Source organism: Chlamydotis macqueenii, chromosome 5 (genome assembly GCF_036417535.1).
Source record: "Chlamydotis macqueenii isolate bChlMac1 chromosome 5, bChlMac1.mat, whole genome shotgun sequence".
Taxonomy (NCBI): Eukaryota; Metazoa; Chordata; class Aves; order Otidiformes; family Otididae; genus Chlamydotis; species Chlamydotis macqueenii.
In genome coordinates this window covers 26,175,122-26,196,516 of record NC_141560.1, presented here as the reverse complement: position 1 = coordinate 26,196,516, position 21,395 = coordinate 26,175,122, and the positions used below count along the sequence as shown (strand labels likewise).

Below are 21,395 nucleotides of genomic sequence, written 5' to 3'. Positions count from 1 at the left end.
GAGGGTTCATCCAGCGCAGGCTGCCTGAGAGAGGAAGAGTCCCAGGCTTAGCTGCTCCCGCCATCTGCCCTGCTCTCGCCCTGCTGCTTAGCTCCTTGGTTACTCCTCTTGCTTCCGCACAGGCTTTGCGGTGTCCCCTGCCTTTGCCGGAGTGGGAGATGAGTTTCTCCCGGGCTCTGCTTCCCTCTGGTGGACAAGCGCTCCTGCTGCTGCCCGAGCCAGGCTGAGTCAGCAAGGTATTACTGCTGGTGGCAAGCAGGCGCTTTCACTGCTGCCTGTAATTCCTTGCGAGGATGAGTGAGCAATGGAAGGGAAGGGAGAGGAGGGCCAGAACTGCACTGCTGCCATTGCTAGCGCATCCTCCAGCCTGTGGCTTTGCCTTGTACAAATGAGCACTGCAGCTTCTGCCTTGGGCAGACACCTTTTGTTCACACTTGTTTTTCTTCCATCCTGGTTTGTATTTATTCTTATCCTCCTTCCATCAGTGCTAGTTCTCAGAGTTCATCCCTTTAAAATCTCACTGTTTGTTCTACCAGGAATAATTGTGCACAAAGCACAGCAAGGAGGGCTGCAGGGCTGCTGTCCTGCCTGCAGAAAGGAGCACCCAGGCAGAAGGCTGGAGCCAGAATGGGTGACAATGACAACAGTCAGGGTTGGAAGAAAACACAAGCACTCTGTGCATTTACCCACCTCAGCTGCAGCTTTGCAGATCCAAGAGGCCATGAGGCAGGCACAGGCACAGAGAGAGATGGCCAGGCACTCGGTGCCACCTTCTGGCTTTTGGCTGCAGGATGCTGGCAGCCAGCAGGTGACACCAACCCAGGGCTTCCAGCAAGGTCTAAGACAGATTTTTGGGCCCTCCCTTGCTCAAGCCAGGCCTCCCTGATCCAGCTTAGAAACAAAAGGACACTTCTGCAAGCAATTACGAGTGGTTTATTCTTTTCAGAGGGCCAGAGAGAGAAGAGCACAGGGCTCCTACCCATCTCACAGCCACAGCAGGCATTACCCACACACACACGCACGCAGCCAGGGATGGGCAAAGACCCCGGGCACCAGCCAGCAGGGTCTGGAGGAGACACATTTGGAAGCCACAAAATAACAGGGCAGAGGTTCATTGTGGTAGCAGCAGAGATAAAAACCACAGGGAGGGAGTCCCAGGGCATAGTGCTAAGCTGAGCAAGGGCTACCCCAGAAGGGGAGCATAGCCTTTGCCTGGGGGTGGGCACCTGGACTCCACTTCCCAAAAGGGAGGACCTGGAGGAGAAGACAGCCTGGCCCAGACTACAGCCTCCTCTCTCAGAGACACCAACATTCGCAAGCAGAGACAGACAAACATCTAAGGCTGCAAAACCTCCTGCGTACTGCAGCCCTTGCAGGCAAACCTCACCCAGCACGCAGAGCTGCCACTGCCACCTGGGGTCACAATGGCCAGGGACAGTGGCTCTGTGCCCAGCTCCCTGCGGGAAGGACAGCCTGCCTAGCCCACCAGCTTGTTCCATGGGATGGTGCTGAAGAAGGCGTGGGACTTCAGCTTCACCATACCACCTCCTCCAGAGCCCAAACGCTGCTTCGGGTTGTACTGTAGGAGCTGAAGAGAAAGGGAATGGAACAGCAGGATGGGACACTGGAAAAGCTACCCAGGCTGGCCCCTCTGGCCCCATCCTCCCTCCTATCCTCCCCAGCTCCTCACCTCAGTGAGCAGCGATGTAGCAGCCAGGCTCAACCCCTCCGGCAGATGCAACTGGGTGTGAGGTTGAATCCCTGAAGGGTGGTTTTGGGATAGTGGCTGCAGAAGGCAAAGCGTAATGATGAATGGAGGAACTGAAGAGGGTACGAGCACCCTGATGAGCCTTCATCACCACACAACCACAGCTCTACACAGCAGGATTTAAAACCCAGGGCCCTGGGCACCCAGTGACCGTGCACAGGCACCAGGAATCACATGCCTGAAGTAACATCGCATGGTGCTGAGGTGCTACCAGGGCAAGGCACTCCCCTAGCCCTGCATGACAGGGAGCTCTTGTGCTACTGTGTCACCTCCTTATCCACTCTCCTTGCACAGTTCCTCTGCCTCTTACCACTCCTGTCAGCAACTCGTACAAGAGAGACCCAAAACTCCAGCAGTCAGCTGCTTCAGTGGGCTCCTCGATCCCCCCTACTTCTGCAGAAAAAGACAGAGAGGTGTTAGAGCTGGAGGCAGAGAATGCCAGTGGCTGTGCCGTGCTGGGCACGTCTCGCTGCCTGCAGAAGCCCCTTTCCCCTGGTGGGAAGCACTGGGCGGAGGGCAGGAGAAGGAAGGGACACATCCCTTACCTGGGGCACTGTACAGCTCTTCCCGTGCCTGGCTGCAGCACTGGGGCTCCACCTCTGTCCACTGGCCAAAGAAGGTGAGACGGATGTGACCTGCACAGTAGCACCAGAGCCAAAAGCAGGGAGGTGAGGACAAAGCTAGAGACTTCAGTCAGAGCACAAAGCCAAGCCGTATCCCCGCAACTGGGAACAGTCAGGGCACTGGTTCCCTGCCGTGCCCTGAACGTAGAGACACTGTGCATCCCCTGGCACTGCACATCCCCTGGCCTCCCAGTGCTTGCCCCAGCTGCCCAACAGGCCCATGCAGCTGGTGAGTCTGGTTGGGTGGGCTCCAAGCTCGTCGACTTCAGGGCAGGCTGTAGTGAGGAAAGAAGCAGCACCAAAGGGAGGAAGCTTAGCTTTCCCTTTGCAAAGCTCTCTGCATTTTTCTTTTCCTAAGCAATTTGTACCCCTCCAATTTGCCCCAGACGTTGCCAGCTGAGCAGGGACTTGCACTCAGCTTGCACTGACAGCAGTACCCACCCGGGGTACTGCTGGTACCTGACCCAGACAGGTCAAAGGGATGGACAGGCTCCAGAAAACCCCAGCGGGCAGTAACTACAAGCAGGGGAAAACTGCAGTCCCACTAACCTCAGGCACAGTTTAGCTGGTCTCAGCTCCTCCGTGCTGGGATTTCCCAGGCCAGCAGCCCCTAACTGGGAGCAGAGGCAACGCATTCCTGTGGCTGCGGCCCCTGACTCTCCCACTGCAGAGCCATCTCTTGTAATAACTGCTTGGAAATCCCAACTGAAACCACGCTTCCAGGTTCAGAAACATCCAAATCTCCCCAGATTCTCACCCTCCCCCAAAACAAACCCAAGAAAGTCCATGTCTCCTGGAAATGGAGCAAACGGCAGTCTCCCAGGCAAGAGGCAGCAGTATGGGACACTACCTACCGGCTGCATCAAGTAGCAGGTTCCTGGGGTTGAGGTCTCGGCACAATACACCCTGTTGGTGAAGCCCCTCTAAGGCCAGGAGGATTTCCGCTGCCCACAGCTGCACCTGCTCCTCCTTCACAGCCCACGCTCTCTGGCTGTGCCCATGGGAAGCCAGAGACTGGCACTGTCCTGGTGGTGGCTGCTCCCTGAGCCGGCCACAAGTCAGGCTTGCTCCCTGCAAGGACTCCCGCACCGCTGGGTCAGGCCCACGGGGTTTGCCAGAGGTGGATGGGGCAACGTCTGCACGAAGCTGCCTCTGACCCGAGCTCAGGAGGGGCTGAGCCCAGGGGACCTCAGACACTTGCTGAGATGGCGGCTCCCCTGCCCCCAGCTGGCCTCCTCTCACAGTTTTTGGTACAGGGGTGGGTGAATGGGGAAGCCTGGGGTCTTGTTGGGAGGCTGCCCGCTCTGAAACGCGGCCCGCACCGCTCGTTAGAGCCTCCCAGGGATAGATGACCAGGTCCTGGCTGGTAAGGTGGCCAGGGCCTTTGGCTGGTACTGCTGGAACATGGTCCACGACGCCAGACAGGGCCTGCGTCATGCTTAGAACCTGCCCTCTGGGTGCAGCCCTGGTGCTGCCGATGGGAGCCAGGCGAAGCTGGCAATGGTTCCCCAAGCCGGGGTCCGTGGGGTCGGGGGACTGCTCCCGAGGGGGCGAGGCATCAGTGTTTCCCAGTACTCGGTGGGTCGCAGAGCCTGGGAGGCCGCTGCCTCTCTGAGCAGAGAAGATGGAGACTTGGCTGCTGCCCTGGAAGCTTCCCACGCCATCCGCTCTGCCACCATCTCTCAGGGCTTGAACGGTGTTTGAATCGGCAGGGCCCTGCTGGACACCATACTTGGAGCGGAGGTGAGACCACAGCGTCTCCCCTGGAAAGCAGAGAGAGAAAAAAAAGCGATGGGGCAGAAAGCATTCCTGGCTCCCTCACTGCGGACACGGCCCACGCAGGCACAGGCCAAGGCTGGCACGCTGGGGATGTGACCGAACATTGTTAATCTCCCCAGCAAAGCTCAAGTCCATGCAGAACATTCCCCAGCCCTACGAGCACACCATGCTCAATGCCACACCTTCCCTGGGACCTGGCACACCAGAGGCTTATTCCCACCTCCGTTAGCGGCCTGGCTTCCCCTTCCTGCACGGTCTCCCTGATCCCAGCTCTGCCACTTCCACGTCACAGGCCAGCCACATCTTCACACATGCTCCTGATCCCACGGCCATCCCAACTTTCCCCTGAAAGCCTTTCCTCCTCGCATGACAGCATTGCTGGAGAGCTCCCACAGCATGGCACAGAGCCCACAGGTCAGCGATGAGCCAGAGCAGCGAGCCCTGGAGCCCACAGCACACTGCTGGGGCTTCCCAGCCTCACCACATTCAGCTGCTGGCTGCTTTCCATAAATCCATCATACAGCAACGCACGAGGAGCTCAGGCTTTTCTCCAACTCATATCAAACTTCATTTGTCATTGCTGGACTGCAGCTGCTGCTCCCTACACATCCATACAACCAGCAGAAAACAAAGAAGCTCCTTGGGGCAAGCCTCCACCTTGTCACACTTCTTCACCAAGATCCGGGACAAGTCCCAAGCTTGCCTTTTTCTTGTACCCAAACCCTAAATGTGCTCCCTGCCCTTTATGCCCTGATTCTCCGTCTCCTCACTTTAGTTTGGTCTCAAAATCCAGTGTGGCCTCTTCTTTTGTAACCAAAAAAAATGTTTTATAAAGGTCTTATCAAAAGATTGTTTTGTTCTACAACATCCAGGTGAACTACCTCACTTGGTATTCCTTCTCCATCACTTTCCTGTCATGGACAAACAATGCCAGTAAAACAAAGAAGCTTTTCTTTTCAAGACACTGGACCACATCAACCCCTTTACCTCAAGGCATGACCATTCCCTCCCATGGGACTGAGCAGTCCCTAAGGCTAGTTTCCATATAACACCTTACACACACAGCCTCTTTCTCCTTGTAGGTCCCCACAGGCCCACTTCTAGGTTACTTCACCACTCAGCTCTTGTCAAACCTCCAGAATCCCCAGTACGACTCCTTCCACAAAGTGTCCAAGCCCTGGTACCCATCACCCTTCTATGAAGAAGATAGCTTGAGCTGTCACTATAAAAACCAGTCCCAAAACAGCAGAAGAAACATATTTGAGACTTTAAAGAACGGGAGGCTGGGGATAAGGGCAGGATGCTCCACAGATGGGAGGCAACGCTATCCCTACTCACCCTGCACATGCTCCAGGTGGAGGAAGATGGAGTCCTCACTCACATAGTAGCACAGCAGCTTGACCATGAAGGGGACCCCATGAGGGATGATGGTCTGTCGCTCACGAGTCTCCACGTGGGATTTGGGGAGGCTCTGAGGAGGTACAGGTAGATGGACATTACAGCATAGTAGAGGCTTGGACCTAGCGCTCGGCACGGCAGGAGGCCCGCCAGAAAGGTAGCGTGCCACCTCCTAAACCTTGTGTCTGCCCCATCTGTCACCTGCAGTGGAGCTCCCTGTCAGCCCCCTGCTGTGACAAGGCAGGGCTCTGCAAAGCTCTGCCAAGGCAGAGCGCGTCTCAACTGCGCTGTGGGACCCAGAGGACGCTGCTGGTCCAGAGCAGCGGCCTTCCCCCTTCAGGTGGGAATCTGTCATCCCAGCCCTTTCTCTTCTCCCCTCTGGAAGTGATGCTTCTCCCTGTCACGCCACAGTCTCCTTGTCCAATTATTTAAGTCCTTTATTTTTAGTTCCAAGGGCACTGGAAAATGCCCTAGGACTTGTACACCTAGCACACCTTATCCACCACCTGCTTCAGGGGTCGACCGAGATTAACACAGGCGCAAGGCTTGGCTTGCAGCATTACAAGACAGAGGACGGACGGCTGAGGAGTACCGCTTCCCTTCCCATCACATACAATGGCTGAGGCAGCCAAAAGAAGCTTTATGAACTATGAACTTCCTCTAATGCTTCTGTGATCTGCTGGTTTTTTGTTCTTCTCACCTGCCCCAGCCACCTGCTTGGACAAGGAGGCTCTGGCATGAGAGGGAGAAGCAGGCAGATGCAACTGAAAACACCCACCTTCAGGATAAAGGTCCCACCCGTGGCCAGATCCTGGACGATCTGCACCTAGGAGCAACAGAGACAGTACCGGTCAGAAGCGGTGACTGCTCCCACCTCAACACACAGCCTACAGGAATGATCCAGGGACGCAGCTCTGGAGCTACAAACTTCCACCCAACCAGAGGAGTCTGGTGGTGCTCAAACCTCTGCTCTTGAAAGGCAAAAACCAGGTGATTAGCAATCAGATAGCCAGGGAACAGAGAGTTAATTAAAGAAAGAGGTGACTCCCACACCATTTTTGCTCCCTTTGCAAGGTTTCGCACTGCTCCTTCTGGGCTCTGTGGGGTGTGCTGGGCTGCCCACCTTGGCAGGACAGAACCACATCGGTCCTGACAAATCGAGATGCACAAACAGCAGAGGAGAGCAACATGCCAGTGCATGTATGGAGACGATAAGCCACCTTTGCTCCAAGATCATGAGCTACTAATTGATTCATCCATAGAGCTTGTCTTCTGCTGAAGTCTAGATTATCAGCAGGACTCCACCAGCATGGTACCTAGGCATCAAGCACGATTCCAGGCATGGGAAAGAACCGGATGTGTCAACCTCCTTCTACATCTCTTGGAAGATCTTGTAAGCAAAGGAATGGGAACGTTAACAGATTTCCCAGCTATCCCCAAAAGGGTCTTACATCCTCGCCTGGTGGCGACAGTGTGGATGGTAACCCTCACGTTCCTTGGTGGGTGCGATGGGGGCCGGCACCCCCATCCCAGCTGCCAAGACCCTCCTGGTTACACTCCGCTGTGCTCCAGCCCCAGCCTCACCCCTCCATTTCCAGGTCGAACCGTTACCTTATCGATCACTCCCACAACCTTGCACCGTCTCAGGTTCTCCACTGCCGAGCTCAGCGTCCTGATCGGCCGGAAGCGCAGGCTGCTGTAACCCTGCAAGGTGGTGAGAGAGGAGGATGAGGGACCTAGAGATGATACTGTCCCTCCAAAAATAGCCCTTGGCTTCAGTCCTTCCAAAAATGGCCATTTTCAGTACAGTGGCTGCAAGCTAAAATGCTCACACCTCGGGAGGCGGGGGGGGGGGCGGTCCTGGGAGCACCCCAGGCAAGCTGGGCCCACCTCAGCTCTTTGCTCCATGCAGGGCAAAGTGCTGCCAGCTCCCTTGCAGCCACCAGCATGCCGTGACACTCTGCAGCTGATGCGTCTGACACTTTCTCTACGCCACTTGATCATGACAGCTGGCAGAGGCAGGCCAGGGGGCTCAGCGGGGCTGCTTTATGTGTCCATCCCCAGGTTCCCAGTGCCATGGGCCCACTGCCATCCCACTTGTGCCGCCTCACACCAGCCTCTCACCGTGGCGGTGGGGTTGCCATCCCCTGCAGCCCGCTGGAGGTGGCAGTTGAAGATCTCCTCTGCACGCCTGAGGTACTGAGTGATCTTCCGCTTCACGGCCTCCCGACGCTCCTTGTTGGGGTCAACTGCGGATGGCATAGAGGGCGGGTGTGAGGGGCCTGCCACGCTCCCTAGAGGGATGCCCTGGTCCCCTTGCCACGCTCCTCAGAGGGATGCTCTGGTCTCATTGCAATGCTCCCAGGAGGGATGCCCTGGCTCCCTTGTCATTGTCCCCAGAGGGGTACCCCGGTCCCATTGCAATGCTCCCAGAAGGGATGCCCTGGCCCCCCTCACTCCTCTCCCCCGAGGGATGCCCAGGTCCCCCAGCTGTGCTCCCCAGGAGGATGTCCTGGCCCCCTGACCCTGGTCCCTGGAGAGATGTCCCGGTCCCACTGCAATGCTCCCAGGAGGGATGCCCTGGCCCCCTTGTCACTCTTCCCAGAGGGATGCCCTGGTCCCCTCACCCTTCTTCCTGTAGGGGTGCACCGGTCCCCTGGCTGCAATCTCAAGAGGGATGCACCAGTCCCCTTGTCATTCTCCCCAGAGGGATGCCCTGGCCCCCCTCACCACTCTCCCTGGAGGGATGCCCCAGTTCCTCTGACTGCTTCTCAGAGGGACGCCCTGGTCCCCTCACTGGTTTCCCCGAAAGGATGTCCCGGTCCTATTGCAATGTTCCCAAGAGGGATGCCCCGGTCCCCTTGTTGCGCTCCCCACAGGGATGCCGTGGTCCCCTCACCTTCCTCCCCGGAGGCATGCCCTGGCCCCCATCACCGCTCCCCAGAGGGATGCCCCAGTTCCCTGACGCTGCTCCCCGGAGGGATGCCCCGGTCCCCCGGCCGCGCTCCCCGGAGGGATGCTCCCGCCCCGCTCGCCGCGGCGGCCGCGCGCACCCTGCACGCCGCGGAGCAGCACGTCCACGCCGTTCTGGTAGTGGTTGAAGGCCTCCTCGTAGTCCTCGCTGACGTCCCGCTCCAGCGCCAGCCGCAGCTGCCGGGCCGCCTCCACCAGGTAGTCCCGCCGCCCGCCGCCCTCGGGCCCCGCCGCCGAGGCGCGGCCCCGCAGCTGCCCCAGGTAGGAGCGGGCCTGCGCCCGCGCCCGGGAGCAGGGCTCGGCCTCCGCCCGGCTCATGGCCCCGCGCCGCCGCCCTGCGCCGCCGGCGGACAGCGGGAACGCGCGGGTGAGCGGGGACGCGCCGCGCCGCACGCCCCGGCTCCCCCGCGGGCACGCACCTGTGCGCGCGCCGCCGGCCGCAGCATCCCCCGGTGCAGCCGGACGCGGCCGCGGGGCCCGCCTGCCGCTGCCGCGCGCCCCCGGGGCGGCGCTGATTGGCTGCGGATGAGATCATCGCCCCCCTCCCCCCCACCACCGAGGGGCTACATCGGTTACGGCGGGGAGGGGGCGGGGGGGGGTCTCGGCCGGGGTCCTGCCGCCGCCCGCGGTCCCGGGCCGGCTGCTCATGGCTCTGGCTAAGGCAGGGTGTTACCATCGCTAGCCACCACCCATTGTCCTTAATTAATAAAACTCCCGTTCATTAGCGGCTGCCTCCCGTAACGCGTAATTACCCGTCATTAGCAGCAATGCCCGCTGCCTCCGCCCGCTCCCTGCTGGCCCGGCCCGGCCCGGCCCGGCCGCTCTGCCTCCTCCCCAGGGCCCGGCCCGGGGCACCGGTCCCTTCTGATTTGCGTTTCGCAGGTGGGTGTCGTCGCCCCCAGCCCTGGGCTCCTGGCCCTCTTAACCCGTTTTTGCAGGCGCATCCGGTTTTACAAACTGGCCTCGATACGCAGCGCAGGGAAGGCCGGCGCAACTGCGTTAGGGCCCAGCAAAAGTTTAAAAAAACAAAAAGAAAGCAAGACCCCAGCTGACAAATGCAGGTGGAAGATCCCAGTCTTCGGCTTCGCCCGGGAGCGTGTGTTCCTGGCTCTTTCCCGGGAGGGCAGCTCAGCGGGTCCCGCTGCGTCACTGCAGGCGCTGGTGACGGAAATCTGTCCCCTCAGGAGCGCTCTCCCGGTTACGGCTCAGGCCGGTGGGTTTGCTACCGCTGCGCGGGACCATCGTTCCGGAGCCAAATAACCTCCCTTCAGGAGGAGCGGCAGGGCACCTGCGAAGGGAGGAAAGCTGGGATGAAATCCCAGCGGCAGTGCTACGATCGGTTGGGAAGAGGGACGCGCCTGCGTCTTTGTCCCTCCCTTGCTCACCTACGGGCCTGTCCCATTGCGGGAGGAAATGTTTCGCAAAAGGCAGCTTCGCTCCCACGGGAGCCGGCCCTGTGCCGCGCCACCGCAGCCGCGCCAGCCTGGACGGTCACCGCGTTCGGCCGCTGCTGGAGCCGGTGCTTGGCCTTTCCTAGGAAGTGAGCGGACGGCACCTGAGCCTGGAGCAGAGCGAAGGCCCCGGCGCCAGGCCAGGACGCCCGAGGGGGCACCCGCTTGCGGCTGACCCGCTACTTGGTCCCCTGCGCACGCCGGCGGTGGGCATCTCCCCTGGCCCAGCTCCCCGGGGAAGCTCTTCTGCGCAGCCCAGCCTGTTAACGACAGAGCTGGAAAGGTAAAGCCCGTGCCCGCCGCTCAGCTCAGAGTTCGGCAACCAAACGCCCTCTTTCATGTGAAGATGATTTGCTTGGGAGCGCGGAAGGCAAATACTGCGCCTCAGAGGGCAGAGCCCCAGGGACGACTCCTTCGGGAGAAAAATCTGAGCAGGAAAGAAGAGAAGCGGGGCCCAGGATGAGAGCAGGGTGCTGCTGGCACGACTCGCCTGCCTGACTCCAGCGGATCTGGGTGGGCCTGGAGGGGACACAGAACACAGGTAAATGACAAAACCCAGCGCGAGAAATCAGTAAAGGAGTTTGGGTGATGGTGGAAGAGGGATGCGTGAAGAGAAGGGGAACAAAACCTTGGTGGGTTCGTTGCCAAACCCCCTTTAGCCCTTGCGGAGGTGGACCTGCTGCTGGACACCAGCGGTGTCCGCCCTGGGCGGGAAGGGTGGAGCTGGAAGGTGATGGTTTGACCTCCTTTTGGGAGCCTGCAGCGGGGCTTTGCAGAGCCGAGCGGGGCTGAGTTTGGGCAACGCTGGGGTCGCTCAGCCCTGAGCAGTCGCGCTGCAGGGCCAGCAAGGTGGAAGGGACAGGGTGCAGCGGGGAAGAGAGTGAGCTGAGCCCCGGGTCTGGGCTGCAGGGAAGAGCCTTGCAAGGGGAGAAGACACAAACCAGCCCTGAGGCTCAGCAACCCTTACCTGCGGGCTTCCAGTTTCCCATGTCAGTGCTAGCTGGAGGATGTTAAGTTTTGTTTTTTTTTTTTTTTTTTTTATTAACCTGCTGAAGAGCCCATGGCCCTCCTGAAGTTGGAACTTGCAAAGCAAGACCAGCACAGGTGAGTAACAGGGAGGGAAGTGCGAGCTGCCCTTTTTCTCACCGCCTGAAACGGGTGCACAAGGCTCTCTCAGACTGCAGACCTTGCTGGCTGCGACGAGCAGAAAGACTACGCGCAACTTTGTGAGGATGCAAAATGCAAGAGTCACAAGCAAGAGGCTGGGACCTCAGTGCATCTTTATTGACACAAAACCACACGGGAGACCTGTGCTGGCATGTGCGAGGAGATGCAGCGGGGAGGCAGTGCTCCACTGGCACCGCAGGGTTGGGGAGGCTGGAGGTGATCAGCGAAGCTCTGACGTCGGGGCTTCATCAGCTACGGTGCCGCATCTCTGGGCTGAGCGCCACATCGCCTTTTCAGGTGCACCCCAAAACTACACGATGTTTTGGTCCTAGAGTCCAGCTTGTGTTTTGTGTCCCCTATGACTCTTCTTCCAAAGCGCCTTGCTAGAGCTCTGGCTCCTAAACCCTTGTTAAACAAACCTTTGCTCTGTAGGGCTGGGAGACGCAGGGAGCCCGGGGACGCTGATAAACCAGCGGTGCGCTGCTCCCATGGGGCAGCTGCCCGTCTGCAAGGGGTATGCAGGCAGGGAAGGATGGGGGATTTGGGAGCGCCAGGGCTGGGGCACAGTTCTGCCTGTCCGTGGAGGACCAGCATGGGGTTGTTCTGCTCACTGCTGGCTTTGGGGCTGGGGTCTGTTCCAGTCCCTTTGCAAGGGAACCAGTGCCCTCCTATAGCCCGGCTCTGCAGCACTTGGGGGACATATGGGGTCTGACCTCGTCAGGGTGCACAGGGGACACGTCAGCTGTGGCCAGTGAGGGCTGACAGGAGCTACTGGTGCAAGCCTTCAAAAAAGGCACAACTGGGAGCAATGCAGAGGAGGGACAGGCAGACAGCTGTCCCCTTGGGACATGAGTCCTGAGGCCAGGAACCTCACTCTCCCCCTTGGAGCTACAGGCCCACACCCTGACCCTCATGTCACCTTTGGGTGCAATGTCCTGCTGGAAGTCCCTGCCATTCTGAGATGAGGGCAGACCCCGGGGGTCCCAGGAGAGATGTGTAGGGACAGGGAAGGGAGCCGGTTCCTCCCCTGGGCGCATGACACCTGCAGCAGCCCCAGGAGCGTCAGGGATCTGCTAGGGCTCATCGAGTTCCCCTCGTTGGTGAAGCCTCAGGGAAGCACCCCCCCAGAGCTGGAGGGAGCCCTGACTGGAGATGCAGTTGGCCAGCCTCCCATGCTGGTGATGCCTTCCCCTTGCTGCCTCAGCAGGACAGGCACGTCCCTCCCAGCCTCCCATGTCCTTGCTGTCCACCCTGACACCCCACGCCACGGAAGGAGCAGGGGCTGAGGCTGCACAGGGCATCTGGGGGCTCGGGTGATGCAGGGGGAGAAGTGACACAGGGCAACCGTGCAAGACAGGCACCCAGCCCTGCTGGCTCTGGGTAGAGCTGCCTGAAAACTCTTAGTGCTGAGCAGCAGCCAAGGAGGTGCCAGGCACCAGGAACTGTTAGGAAAAGCCACTGGGCAGGAGTTAATTTGATTTTTTTTTTAACCCTAATCACCACTCTTGACAAAATTATTTTTATTAATTAACATCCTTGGGTTTATGTAACTTGCTTTTAAAAGATTTAATACTACCGTGGTGAAACTTTTTCTGTTAAAAACAACACAGAAACCATCACCTATGTCCCTCAAGCACTGCACACAGTTTTCCTTCAAAGTGCAACCAGCCAGGCTGAAACACCACGCAGGGATGGGAGAGCCTGCAGGGACCAGGACAGGCCACCAGAGCTAGGGTGCCACGTAGCCCGCGAGTGGCATTGGAAGAGGAGCAGCAAGTCCCCCTCCTCCATGAGGCAGCTGAGGAGGAGCAGCTGCAGGGGCCATTCTTGAGGCACAGCCCACCTAGGCTGTGCCCCAGGACACTGCGGGTGCCAGAAATGGAAATCCCCAAAAGGGATCCAGTGAGCTCCTGGGGGATATGCCCAGTTGCACGGGTGCAACTTGCCCAGTCCATGCGATGCTGCGTGCCATGGCCTCCACGCTCACGTCACCTCACCTCAACACCCACCACCAGCTTTCCCTCCCAGAGTACTGCTGCCACAGGGCCTGCCCGGTCCCTGTGTCTTTGTGCCAGCCCCAGGCAGCACCAGCATTATGGCTCTTGGGGAGTCAGCCCCAGCTAGGGGCTGCCATGTCAGATGCAGGGAGGAGCTGCCTCAGACCCCAACACCTTCTTTGTTAGGCTCCACTCTTGCTCCTCAGTGCGGGATAAACCACAGGTCTCCTCATTTGGTGGTAGGAGCCTGCCCCCGCTGCCCTAACCTTGCATCAGCCCAGCCAGAGAGACGGAAAGCCATGGGAGAGTGAGCCAGACATTTGGACTGGGGTGAGAACAGGGTAGGGATGGTGAATGGGGAGAGGTATCCACGGTGTAGAGAAGGGCAGTTCCCCCAGGGGTCTCCCAGTACCCACCTGAGCTCCAGCATATGGGTAGCCCCCAGCCTGGAGAGCAGCTTGGTCCTGACCTGCTGATTGCCCACCTCCAGCATCAGACCAAGGGCAGCCCCTTGGGTGCTGCAGCAGTTGGTGCTGGGGACAAGCCCTGAGCCACTGCGGGACTCTGCCCTCCTCCAGCTTGGGTGGGCACCCACGGGGAAGAGCCCTGCCTGCTGCTGCTGGAAAGCAGACAGGAGCGACCGCGCTGCCAGCTCCCGCGTCTGACCATCAGGCTTTATTGAGCAGAGCAAGGCTGGGATGTGGCTGCGAGGAGCCCTGGGAACCCCAATTCCCTCCCCCTCCCCACCAGGGGGATTCCCAGGCAAGCTCCCTGGCACCCTCCTGGGCTGCCCCGTGCCAAGGCTGGGATGGACACAGCCCTGCAGCCTTGCCCACCCCAGGTTTCCTTCCTCCCCAGCTGCAGGGCGCTGGCAGGACAGAGTAGTTTTGCAGCTGCAGCCCTCCTAGCCGTCTCCACTCGCTCCCTGCATCACGCTGTCCCCAGCCAGCTCCAGCAGCTCTGCTCCTCGTTTCCCTCAGGATGTCCTCGAACACCAACACGCTGCTTGAGCTCCTCATCTTCAGCCCCAGGCCTGGTCATGGGTCCTTTCGTCCTGCTGCCAATGGGGCAAGGGAGTCCTCAGTTCCAGGCTGTGTTCCCACAAAGGCCAAGCGAGAGTCCAGTCAGTTCTTCCCTCCCGGAGTCCCACTTCCCACCGCTGCTTGGAGGGGCAAAGCCCTGCAAGTCCCAGGGTGGGGAAGTGCCGCTGGCTCAGACGCAGGCAGCAGGAGCGAGGCCAGGGGCAGAGCGGAGGCTACCTGCGTGGTGTGCCACATCTGTAAAGAGAGCGCGGCATGGGGTGAGCGCTGCCAGGACAAGGCGGGGGACACCAGGACCTCCAGGCTCACCCGCTCTGCCCCGGGTCCCCCTGTGTCCGGTCTCTCCAGCACTGAATCGTGGAGTAGGGACCACAGGCAGCCCCTTCATGGGGAGAAACGTGGGCAATGGGGCTGTGGGTGCTGGCTGAGCCCTGAGCAGCAAGCTTCACACAAAATGGGGAAATAGAACGGGAAAGTGCCAGCCACAGGCACCATACCCCAGCGTGTCTGCAGTGACAGTCCAGCCTGCGCCGTTACAGCAAGCGGTTCGAGAGAGTCAGCTAAATGTAAAGAGGGAAAGGCCAGAATAACCCAAACAATGACTAGCCAAGGACTGCAGGAAGGACACAGCTGGCAGCAAGATGAGGCTGAAACTGGAAATTCCTGGATCCAGGAAACCCAGTGCGGGCTGGGATGGCGATAGAGCTACAGACCATCAGGTCATGCAGCCCATCCATCCCCACCCTGGGTGGGACTGGCCAGCTTTGAGCAGCTGAGAGTGGAGACTACCAAGTCTATAAACTATGGAGCCTTCAGTAAAGGGCCCATTTCCCCACAGCCTCCCGCTGTCCCCTCTGTCCTGTTTTCTCCTGTATCTTCTCTGCACAAACCCCCCCCACTGCTCACAGTGTCAGTGAAGAACCAAAAGCTCATCCCAAAGACATGAACCCAGAAAACACCACCCACCACTTACAGTTCACAGCCTTTATGTCTCTTCTTGTCTTGTCTTCTCTTACCTCGGCCCTTGGACCTCCTCCTTCAAAAGGAAAGTACCACAAGAGAGGCTGATGTGTGGGAGATGAGACCCACACCCTCAGCCGGTAATGCCACCCCTGATGTCACTTACCTTCCCAACCTCATCAGGTCCTGTCGGGGCCTGCGGGGTGGGAAAAAGGACAGAGTGAAGTGGTTACTCACGCAGTGCCGTCTGTTGAGCTGCTGGAGGCGGTTTATTGAGGTGCCCCAGCGCGCAGCACAATCTACCTGTTACCATTCGTGCTTAAAACTGACCCAACATGCCGTCTCTCCACATTATCAACTCCTCAGCCAGGCAGAGAAAAGGCAGAGACAGCAAAGGGGCAGGGGACGGTCGGCTGTGGTGGTTCCCTGGGGAACACAACATTTCTTTCCCATGAGGCTGGGAAGCATAGGTTCAGTTTCAGATGCTCCCAGTGACTGCTTTCACAGCTCAGCTGGTTCAACAAGACACGTTCAACGTCCTGAGTAAGATGTGGGATTTGATGCAAAGTCTCAGCAGTGGTTCTCAGACAACAGCCACGACATACTTGGCTTAAGCATCCCCTGTAGGGGCCGAGGCCGGGATATTCACCACGCCTATGCGAAACTTCAAAGGGGAGCGATGTAAAGGTGTGGAAGGTGGCTTAGGGAGAAGCTGAAAGGTGCTGCAGAAGCAAGAAAATTGCACAGATTCAAAGGGAGCCTGCACAAGTACTTGGAGGAGATCCCCTGGGAGTTACCCCAGGTAGGAAAAACCACAACAGGCTCAGGAAATTCCCTGCACGGAAAATAGCTGGAAGTGGACTGGGCGGAAGTAACACATGTGCTTCTTCCCACTCTCTCTTCTGTATCCACCAACAGATGCTCCAGAGACGCATGGAGCTGGACGGGCCTTGGGTCCACTCCAACACAGCTGCTCTTACAACTGCAGGGGAATACCGACCCGGGGATCCGCAGGCTCTTCTCCCAGGCAAGGACTATGTCTAACAGCTGCCCAGCAGGACGCTCAGTCCCCAGTTACTAGACCCCTACTACCCAGCCCTGGATGGGGCAGCCTCCCTTAAATGGAGGCTCAAGGCCCAGCCCTTCAGCTTTCTCTTTGGGCCACAGTCACGCTCAGGCACACCCAGCCATGGAGCTCCCTGCCCCTCACCAAACATCTGCCCCAGAGCCACCAGCCTCGCTCTGTTACCCAGAGGCAGCTCCTCCAGCAAGAGGAGCATGCACCAGGCACGGCATAAGGGCCATATGCACCAGCAAACCCCACCATGGGGACAGTTGGGATGTCCCAGCACAGCCGGGGTGCCCCCACCCCAGAGCATCCTCATCCCACACACAGGGTGAGGTGGCAGAGTCACTCTTGCCAGAGGGGCAAAGGGGTGCAGAACGAGCCCAAGGGTCCGTACCTGCACTCGCACTGCTTGTGCTCGGTGAATGCCATCTCCACGTAGGGTGCCTCCCCGTTTGGCTTTATCTTCAGGAGCTGAAAGAGGAGCAAAGGTTACTTCCTGGCCAGCGGCAGGAGGGGGCTGGACAGGCTCCCCCAGCGCTGCCTCACCACCCCAGCCTCTTGGGCAGACACCTGTGTGTCTAACCTGTTCCTCGAGACCTCCGGCAGCAGAGACTCCACCTCTGCATGCAGGAAGCGTCGGCCAGGCCCGGGGAGGCTCTGCTCGTACTGCCCTGTGTCTTCAGGGCTGTAATTTAAGTTCTGTGGTCTCGAGATTTCCCAGAGTTAGATGAGATGTTTCTACCTCTGCCTTTGTGGAGAGCTTTCACATATTTGACCACTTTGCATGTCTCCCTCCTCTGACGGGAATATCCCCCTAGTCATGTTTTCCAAACCATTCCCATTGCTGCTGCCTTCTCCTGGCCCCCTTTCCTGCAGCACCGAGCCTGGAGTCCGTACCGTGGTGCCTCACCAGCCCAGAAGTGCAGGATTTGCCCTGTCATGTCAGTCCAGTCCGCAGCCCAGCCTGGAGTTTGGGGTGGACATCCAGGGGCTTCACGGGGTATGTTTAGCATTGATGTGATCCCCACTAGCCCCTCGAGAAGTGCCCGGTGTTCCCAGCTTGCACACGGCAGCAGGATCCCTTTTGGAGCTGCCTCCTGTTCACGTCAGGCTCCTGCTCCACCTCAGTCAAGATTTTTTTTGGAGACTCCCACCCTGCCTTCCAACACACTTTCAACCTCCAAGGGACCAAAATCACTGGTGATTTATTGCAGGCGCTCTCTAGTCCATCACCCACAGCAAAGCCGAGTTTTTCCCTGCTCCCTGCAGCAGCAGCAGGCTGATCTCCGGCAGCACAGTGCAAGGGCTGCAGTGTGAGGACAACGGCTTCCGGGCACATGGGGAAGAGCAGCCTGGGGTCTCCCACCCCACTTTGTACAGCTCCCACAGTGGGGACCGGACACCCGGCTAGCGCAGCCCTTCACGCTCACTGCGCTCCCAGCACGCGTTCACTGCCAGCACCACCACGCGTGTCTCCTGACATAGGAAAGCCACGCTTCTCCCTGCGATTCAGGGACAGCCAGAGACACGGGTGACTGGGACACCCCCAGCCCCACCACAGGACAGGGAAGGTCTGGAAAGGCGACAGCGGTCAGCAAGAGAGGAGAGGGCAGGGAAGCGGGGGGGGGAGGCCAGTATCACCAGGCATGTCACCAGGTCTCAGGGACAAGCCCAGAGAGCAGGCGTAGGGAACCTCCTGGTCCAGCATGCATCTGAGCAGTCCTGAGTAAGCCCCCTCCCCTATTATCCATACTGCTATGATGTCTGCAGGGGGTGAAGCTGGCAAGTTGACCCTCCCAGCCCTTGGCAAGAAGCCCACCAACACCTCCCTGGCACAGCCACGGCCCCGCAGCCACGGTTGCTTACCTGCATGGTGACCGTGCTCGTCTGCACAGGGACGCAGCGGAGACCCTCGTCCCCACAGCAGCCCCCACAACGCTGCAGGGAGACACAGGAGGGTCTGAAAATGTACTCGACCTCATCGGGAAACTCGGTAATGACGTCCACCAGCTGCTCCAGAGGCCGGCAGAAACTACGATTCCAGATCTCCCGAAAGGTCAGGACTGCAAGAGACCAGTGGTTGGCGGGGGGGGGGGGGCTAGAAGAGGGGGCTAGAAGGGGGCACCCCGGAGGGGCTGAGCCCAGCCAACCCACTGCCGGGACAGGTGCAGCTGGGGTGGGGTCCTGCACCCATCACGGGGGCGCAGGGATGCAGACGACCGACCCCCTTGTGCCCCTGCTAACTCCATCACCGCACTGGTGCGGGGCGGGGGGGCTCACGCAGCCACCACCCCCACAGGCTCTTTCTCTGCCCGCCCGCCAGCTCCCCCTTCCCCAGGCACCCCGCTGCTCCCAGGGCTCCCCCGCCCGGGGCAGAAGCCCCAGCCCCGCAGCGCGGCAGACAACCGCTCCCTCGGGGTTCGCAGCGGGGAGCCGAAGCGGAGCGCTCCTGCCCGGGACGCCGGTACCGGAGCAGCAGGGCAAGTCCGGGGCAGGGCTGCGCTCTGCTGCGGTGCCCGGTACCACAAGCGCCCGGGGCACACTGGAGGCGGGAGGAACAGGCTGCTCCGAGCCCCGGGGGTACCGACTCCCCCCTCCCCGGGTTGCCCCCCGCTCCCAGCCGGGGCACCGGCTGCCAACTCACCGGGCGGCTGCGCGCTGACGGTCCCCCGCGCCTCCGGGGCCTGCAGGGAGGGAAAGGCGGGCGCTGGCGGAGGCGGCAGGGGGGGACCCACCGCCACCTGCCCCCCAAACACCGGGAGGAGCTGCTCCGGCCGCCACGCCGGGGCAGCGGCACCGGCGGGGCCGGGCTGCCCCCGCTCCGACCCCCCCCACCTCCCGCCCCCCCGGGTCTCACCGGGGCGGGGGGCGCCCCCAGCGCCCCGGCCACGAGCAGCCGCAGGAAGGCGCCGAGCAGCCGCATCGCCGCTCCCGCCGCCCCGGCACCGACTCAGCGCCGCCGCTACCGCCCCGCCGCCGCCGCCCCCAGCATGTCGCCCCGCCGCCACCGGGCCACCGGCCCCGCCGTGCCGCCTCCGCCGCCGCCGGGCCATGGGAGCGCGCCCCGCTCCGCCGCCGTATTTCACCGCCGCCGCCCCGCCCCGCCCCCGCCCCGCCGCGGGGACGGCCGGTTCCCCCGGGCGCGGCGGAGCCCCCCTCCGCTCCCCCGCCTCCAGCCCCTCGCACTGGCACCGGCCGTTTCCCCACCGGGCTGCCCCGGGGACTTCTAGGGCCCGTGCCCAGTGCATCCCCCGGGGGGGGGGCGGGAGGTCCCCAGGCTGTGTCGGGGCTCCTCGGGTCGCTGGGCTCCCCACGTCCCTTTCGCTTCCCCCCCTGCCCTGTGCCCACCGAGCAGCCCCTTTCTCATCCATCCACCCCACCCAGACCCCCCATGCCTGTCTGGCCACCCCATCACCCCCCAGTGTGCCCCATGCCCACCCGCCAGAGCCCTCGTGGGGGTGTTTCCAGCCCCCTCAGCCCCAAGTGGGATCCCTCCAGTTTGAGAGGGAAGGGGGCACAGCCGTTCCCTGGAGCAGGTCTCGGGCCAAATCCTGCTGCCAAGCGCAGACCCAAAGGAGCTCTGTGGCCTTTCCTGTGCTATTTTTAAGCCCCAGCGGCCAGGGAAGCTGGAACTACGGGAGGTGGGAAGGGAGGAGATGCCAGCGGGCAACACGATCCCCCGTGGGCCGCAAGTCCTAGGGAAATAACGGGCTCTGCGTCCCTGCCAGGATTCACGTTTCTGCCCTTCTGGGAGAGCCGGGAGCTGCTCCAGGGCTTCCCTGCCCACCTCCGTGTGAGGTCCGTCCCCGCGGCGTGAGGACGCCAGTGGCTTGTCCCCAGCCCCGTGGGGTCTGTCCCTGGGGGACGCGGCCACGCCAGCTGCCTGTCCTCAGTCCTGGTGGGCCAGGCAGGTGGCAGCGGCTCAGGCGTCAGCAGGAGCTGGGCCCTGGCTGGAGCTTCCAGGCGTTTGGTACCGCTGAGCCTGTGAGAAAGCTGCCGGAGCGGGGCCTGGCAAATTAGCAAGGAGATGCTGCAGAGATAAGTGCACAGAAATCCTGGCCCCGCCGGGGGGGCCGGTGCACTGCAGTTCATCACTCAGCGGCACAGCACAGGGGGTGCCGGGGGGCTGCCATCGTGGCGTTTGGTGCCTGCTCACGCTCTCGCCCCTGGCTGGGAAGCAAGGAGTGGGTAATGTCCCCACTGTGATGGCTGGAGCATGCCTGTGCTCTCCCTCTGCCACCTCACGGACCCTCCTGGGCCAAGGGGACCCCCTCCCCACCTCCACAGGGATGGTTTTGAGATGGGGGGGGCCAAAGGGAGCATTTCCTCCCACCCAAGAGCCCCGACCAGAGGCCACCCCGAGCAGCAGCTGCTGCCAACTCGCTGGACAGACAGAATCCTGTTATTGCAAAGACCGTGACCACACGGGGCCTCACGCCTGTCCTTGCATGAAGGTCCCTCGGGGCCACCTCTCAGACACAAGGCCAGCCTCTGGCGCTGGAGCAAAGGGCTCTCCCCCAGGAGCCGTGTGGCTGGGGAGACCAGCCCTTAATTGCCGAGTGCAATCCTGTTCCTGGTCTGAAGCTATTTCCTCGGAGGCCTTGGGCAGAGTTTACATTCCTGGGATGAGCATCCCCTTTCTAGGCGGCACAGAGCAGAGACAGGAGCAGAGAAATAATATTTGGACACTGGTAACCTGTGACCAGCAACATCCTCCTGCGAATGGGAGAAACATCCAGCTGGCTGGGGCCGTGGCCGCTCGCTTTCCTCTCTGCTGCGCTCTTTCCCCGGGGGCTGAGCCTATCCTTCTCCAGCTGCAGGACAAGGCTGGAGGTTGATGCTATAAATGCACTGGCGTGTCCCTTGCACCGCCTCCCACCGGGCTCTGGGGAGCCGAGCTACGCACTTTGGGAACAAGGGACAGAGGAGGCTCAAGAGACTGGCCAGGGACATAAGGCAAACAGAGACATTTCCTTAAAGGGCAGGTGCCTCCCTCGCAGTGAGCCCCATGCGCCAGCCGAGGGCTGAGAGCATCGCCTCGAATATGCCACCGCCTGCCTGGGCCACCTCCCTGCCCCGGTGGCCCCGCTGGGGTGGGAGGAGGTGGGGAACAATGGTGTGTCCCTGCTGCAGGTGAGCCCTGGCAGTTCAGCAGGGACGGGCAGACCCA

General features: G+C 60.7%; 2 protein-coding genes across 3 annotated transcripts; both read right to left on the bottom strand.

Annotated features, from left to right (window-relative positions):
• Positions 1-916: 916 nt before the first annotated feature.
• Positions 917-8,874, bottom strand: RPS6KL1 (ribosomal protein S6 kinase like 1). Its single transcript, XM_086747993.1, has 10 exons — positions 8,622-8,874; positions 7,693-7,817; positions 7,180-7,272; positions 6,347-6,394; positions 5,509-5,641; positions 3,246-4,154; positions 2,314-2,403; positions 2,079-2,161; positions 1,691-1,786; positions 917-1,588 (listed from the first exon to the last, which is right to left on the bottom strand). The coding sequence occupies exons 1-10, from the start codon at positions 8,857-8,859 to the stop codon at positions 1,478-1,480; spliced, it is 1,926 nt and encodes a 641-aa protein (XP_086604119.1). The 5' UTR covers positions 8,860-8,874; the 3' UTR covers positions 917-1,477.
• Positions 8,875-13,809: 4,935 nt separating this feature from the next.
• On the bottom strand, positions 13,810-19,227 carry PGF (placental growth factor). Of its 2 annotated transcripts, none has more exons than XM_086748696.1 (7): positions 19,083-19,227; positions 18,870-18,909; positions 18,092-18,288; positions 16,620-16,696; positions 15,323-15,352; positions 15,213-15,232; positions 13,810-14,433 (listed from the first exon to the last, which is right to left on the bottom strand). In XM_086748696.1, exons 1-7 carry the CDS (start codon positions 19,146-19,148, stop codon positions 14,369-14,371), a joined length of 495 nt encoding a protein of 164 aa, XP_086604822.1. In that variant the 5' UTR covers positions 19,149-19,227; the 3' UTR covers positions 13,810-14,368. The 2 variants fall into 2 exon arrangements, with proteins under 2 accessions (XP_086604822.1, XP_086604821.1); XM_086748695.1 differs by having other exon boundaries at positions 15,170-15,232; positions 19,083-19,226.
• Positions 19,228-21,395: the final 2,168 nt, after the last annotated feature.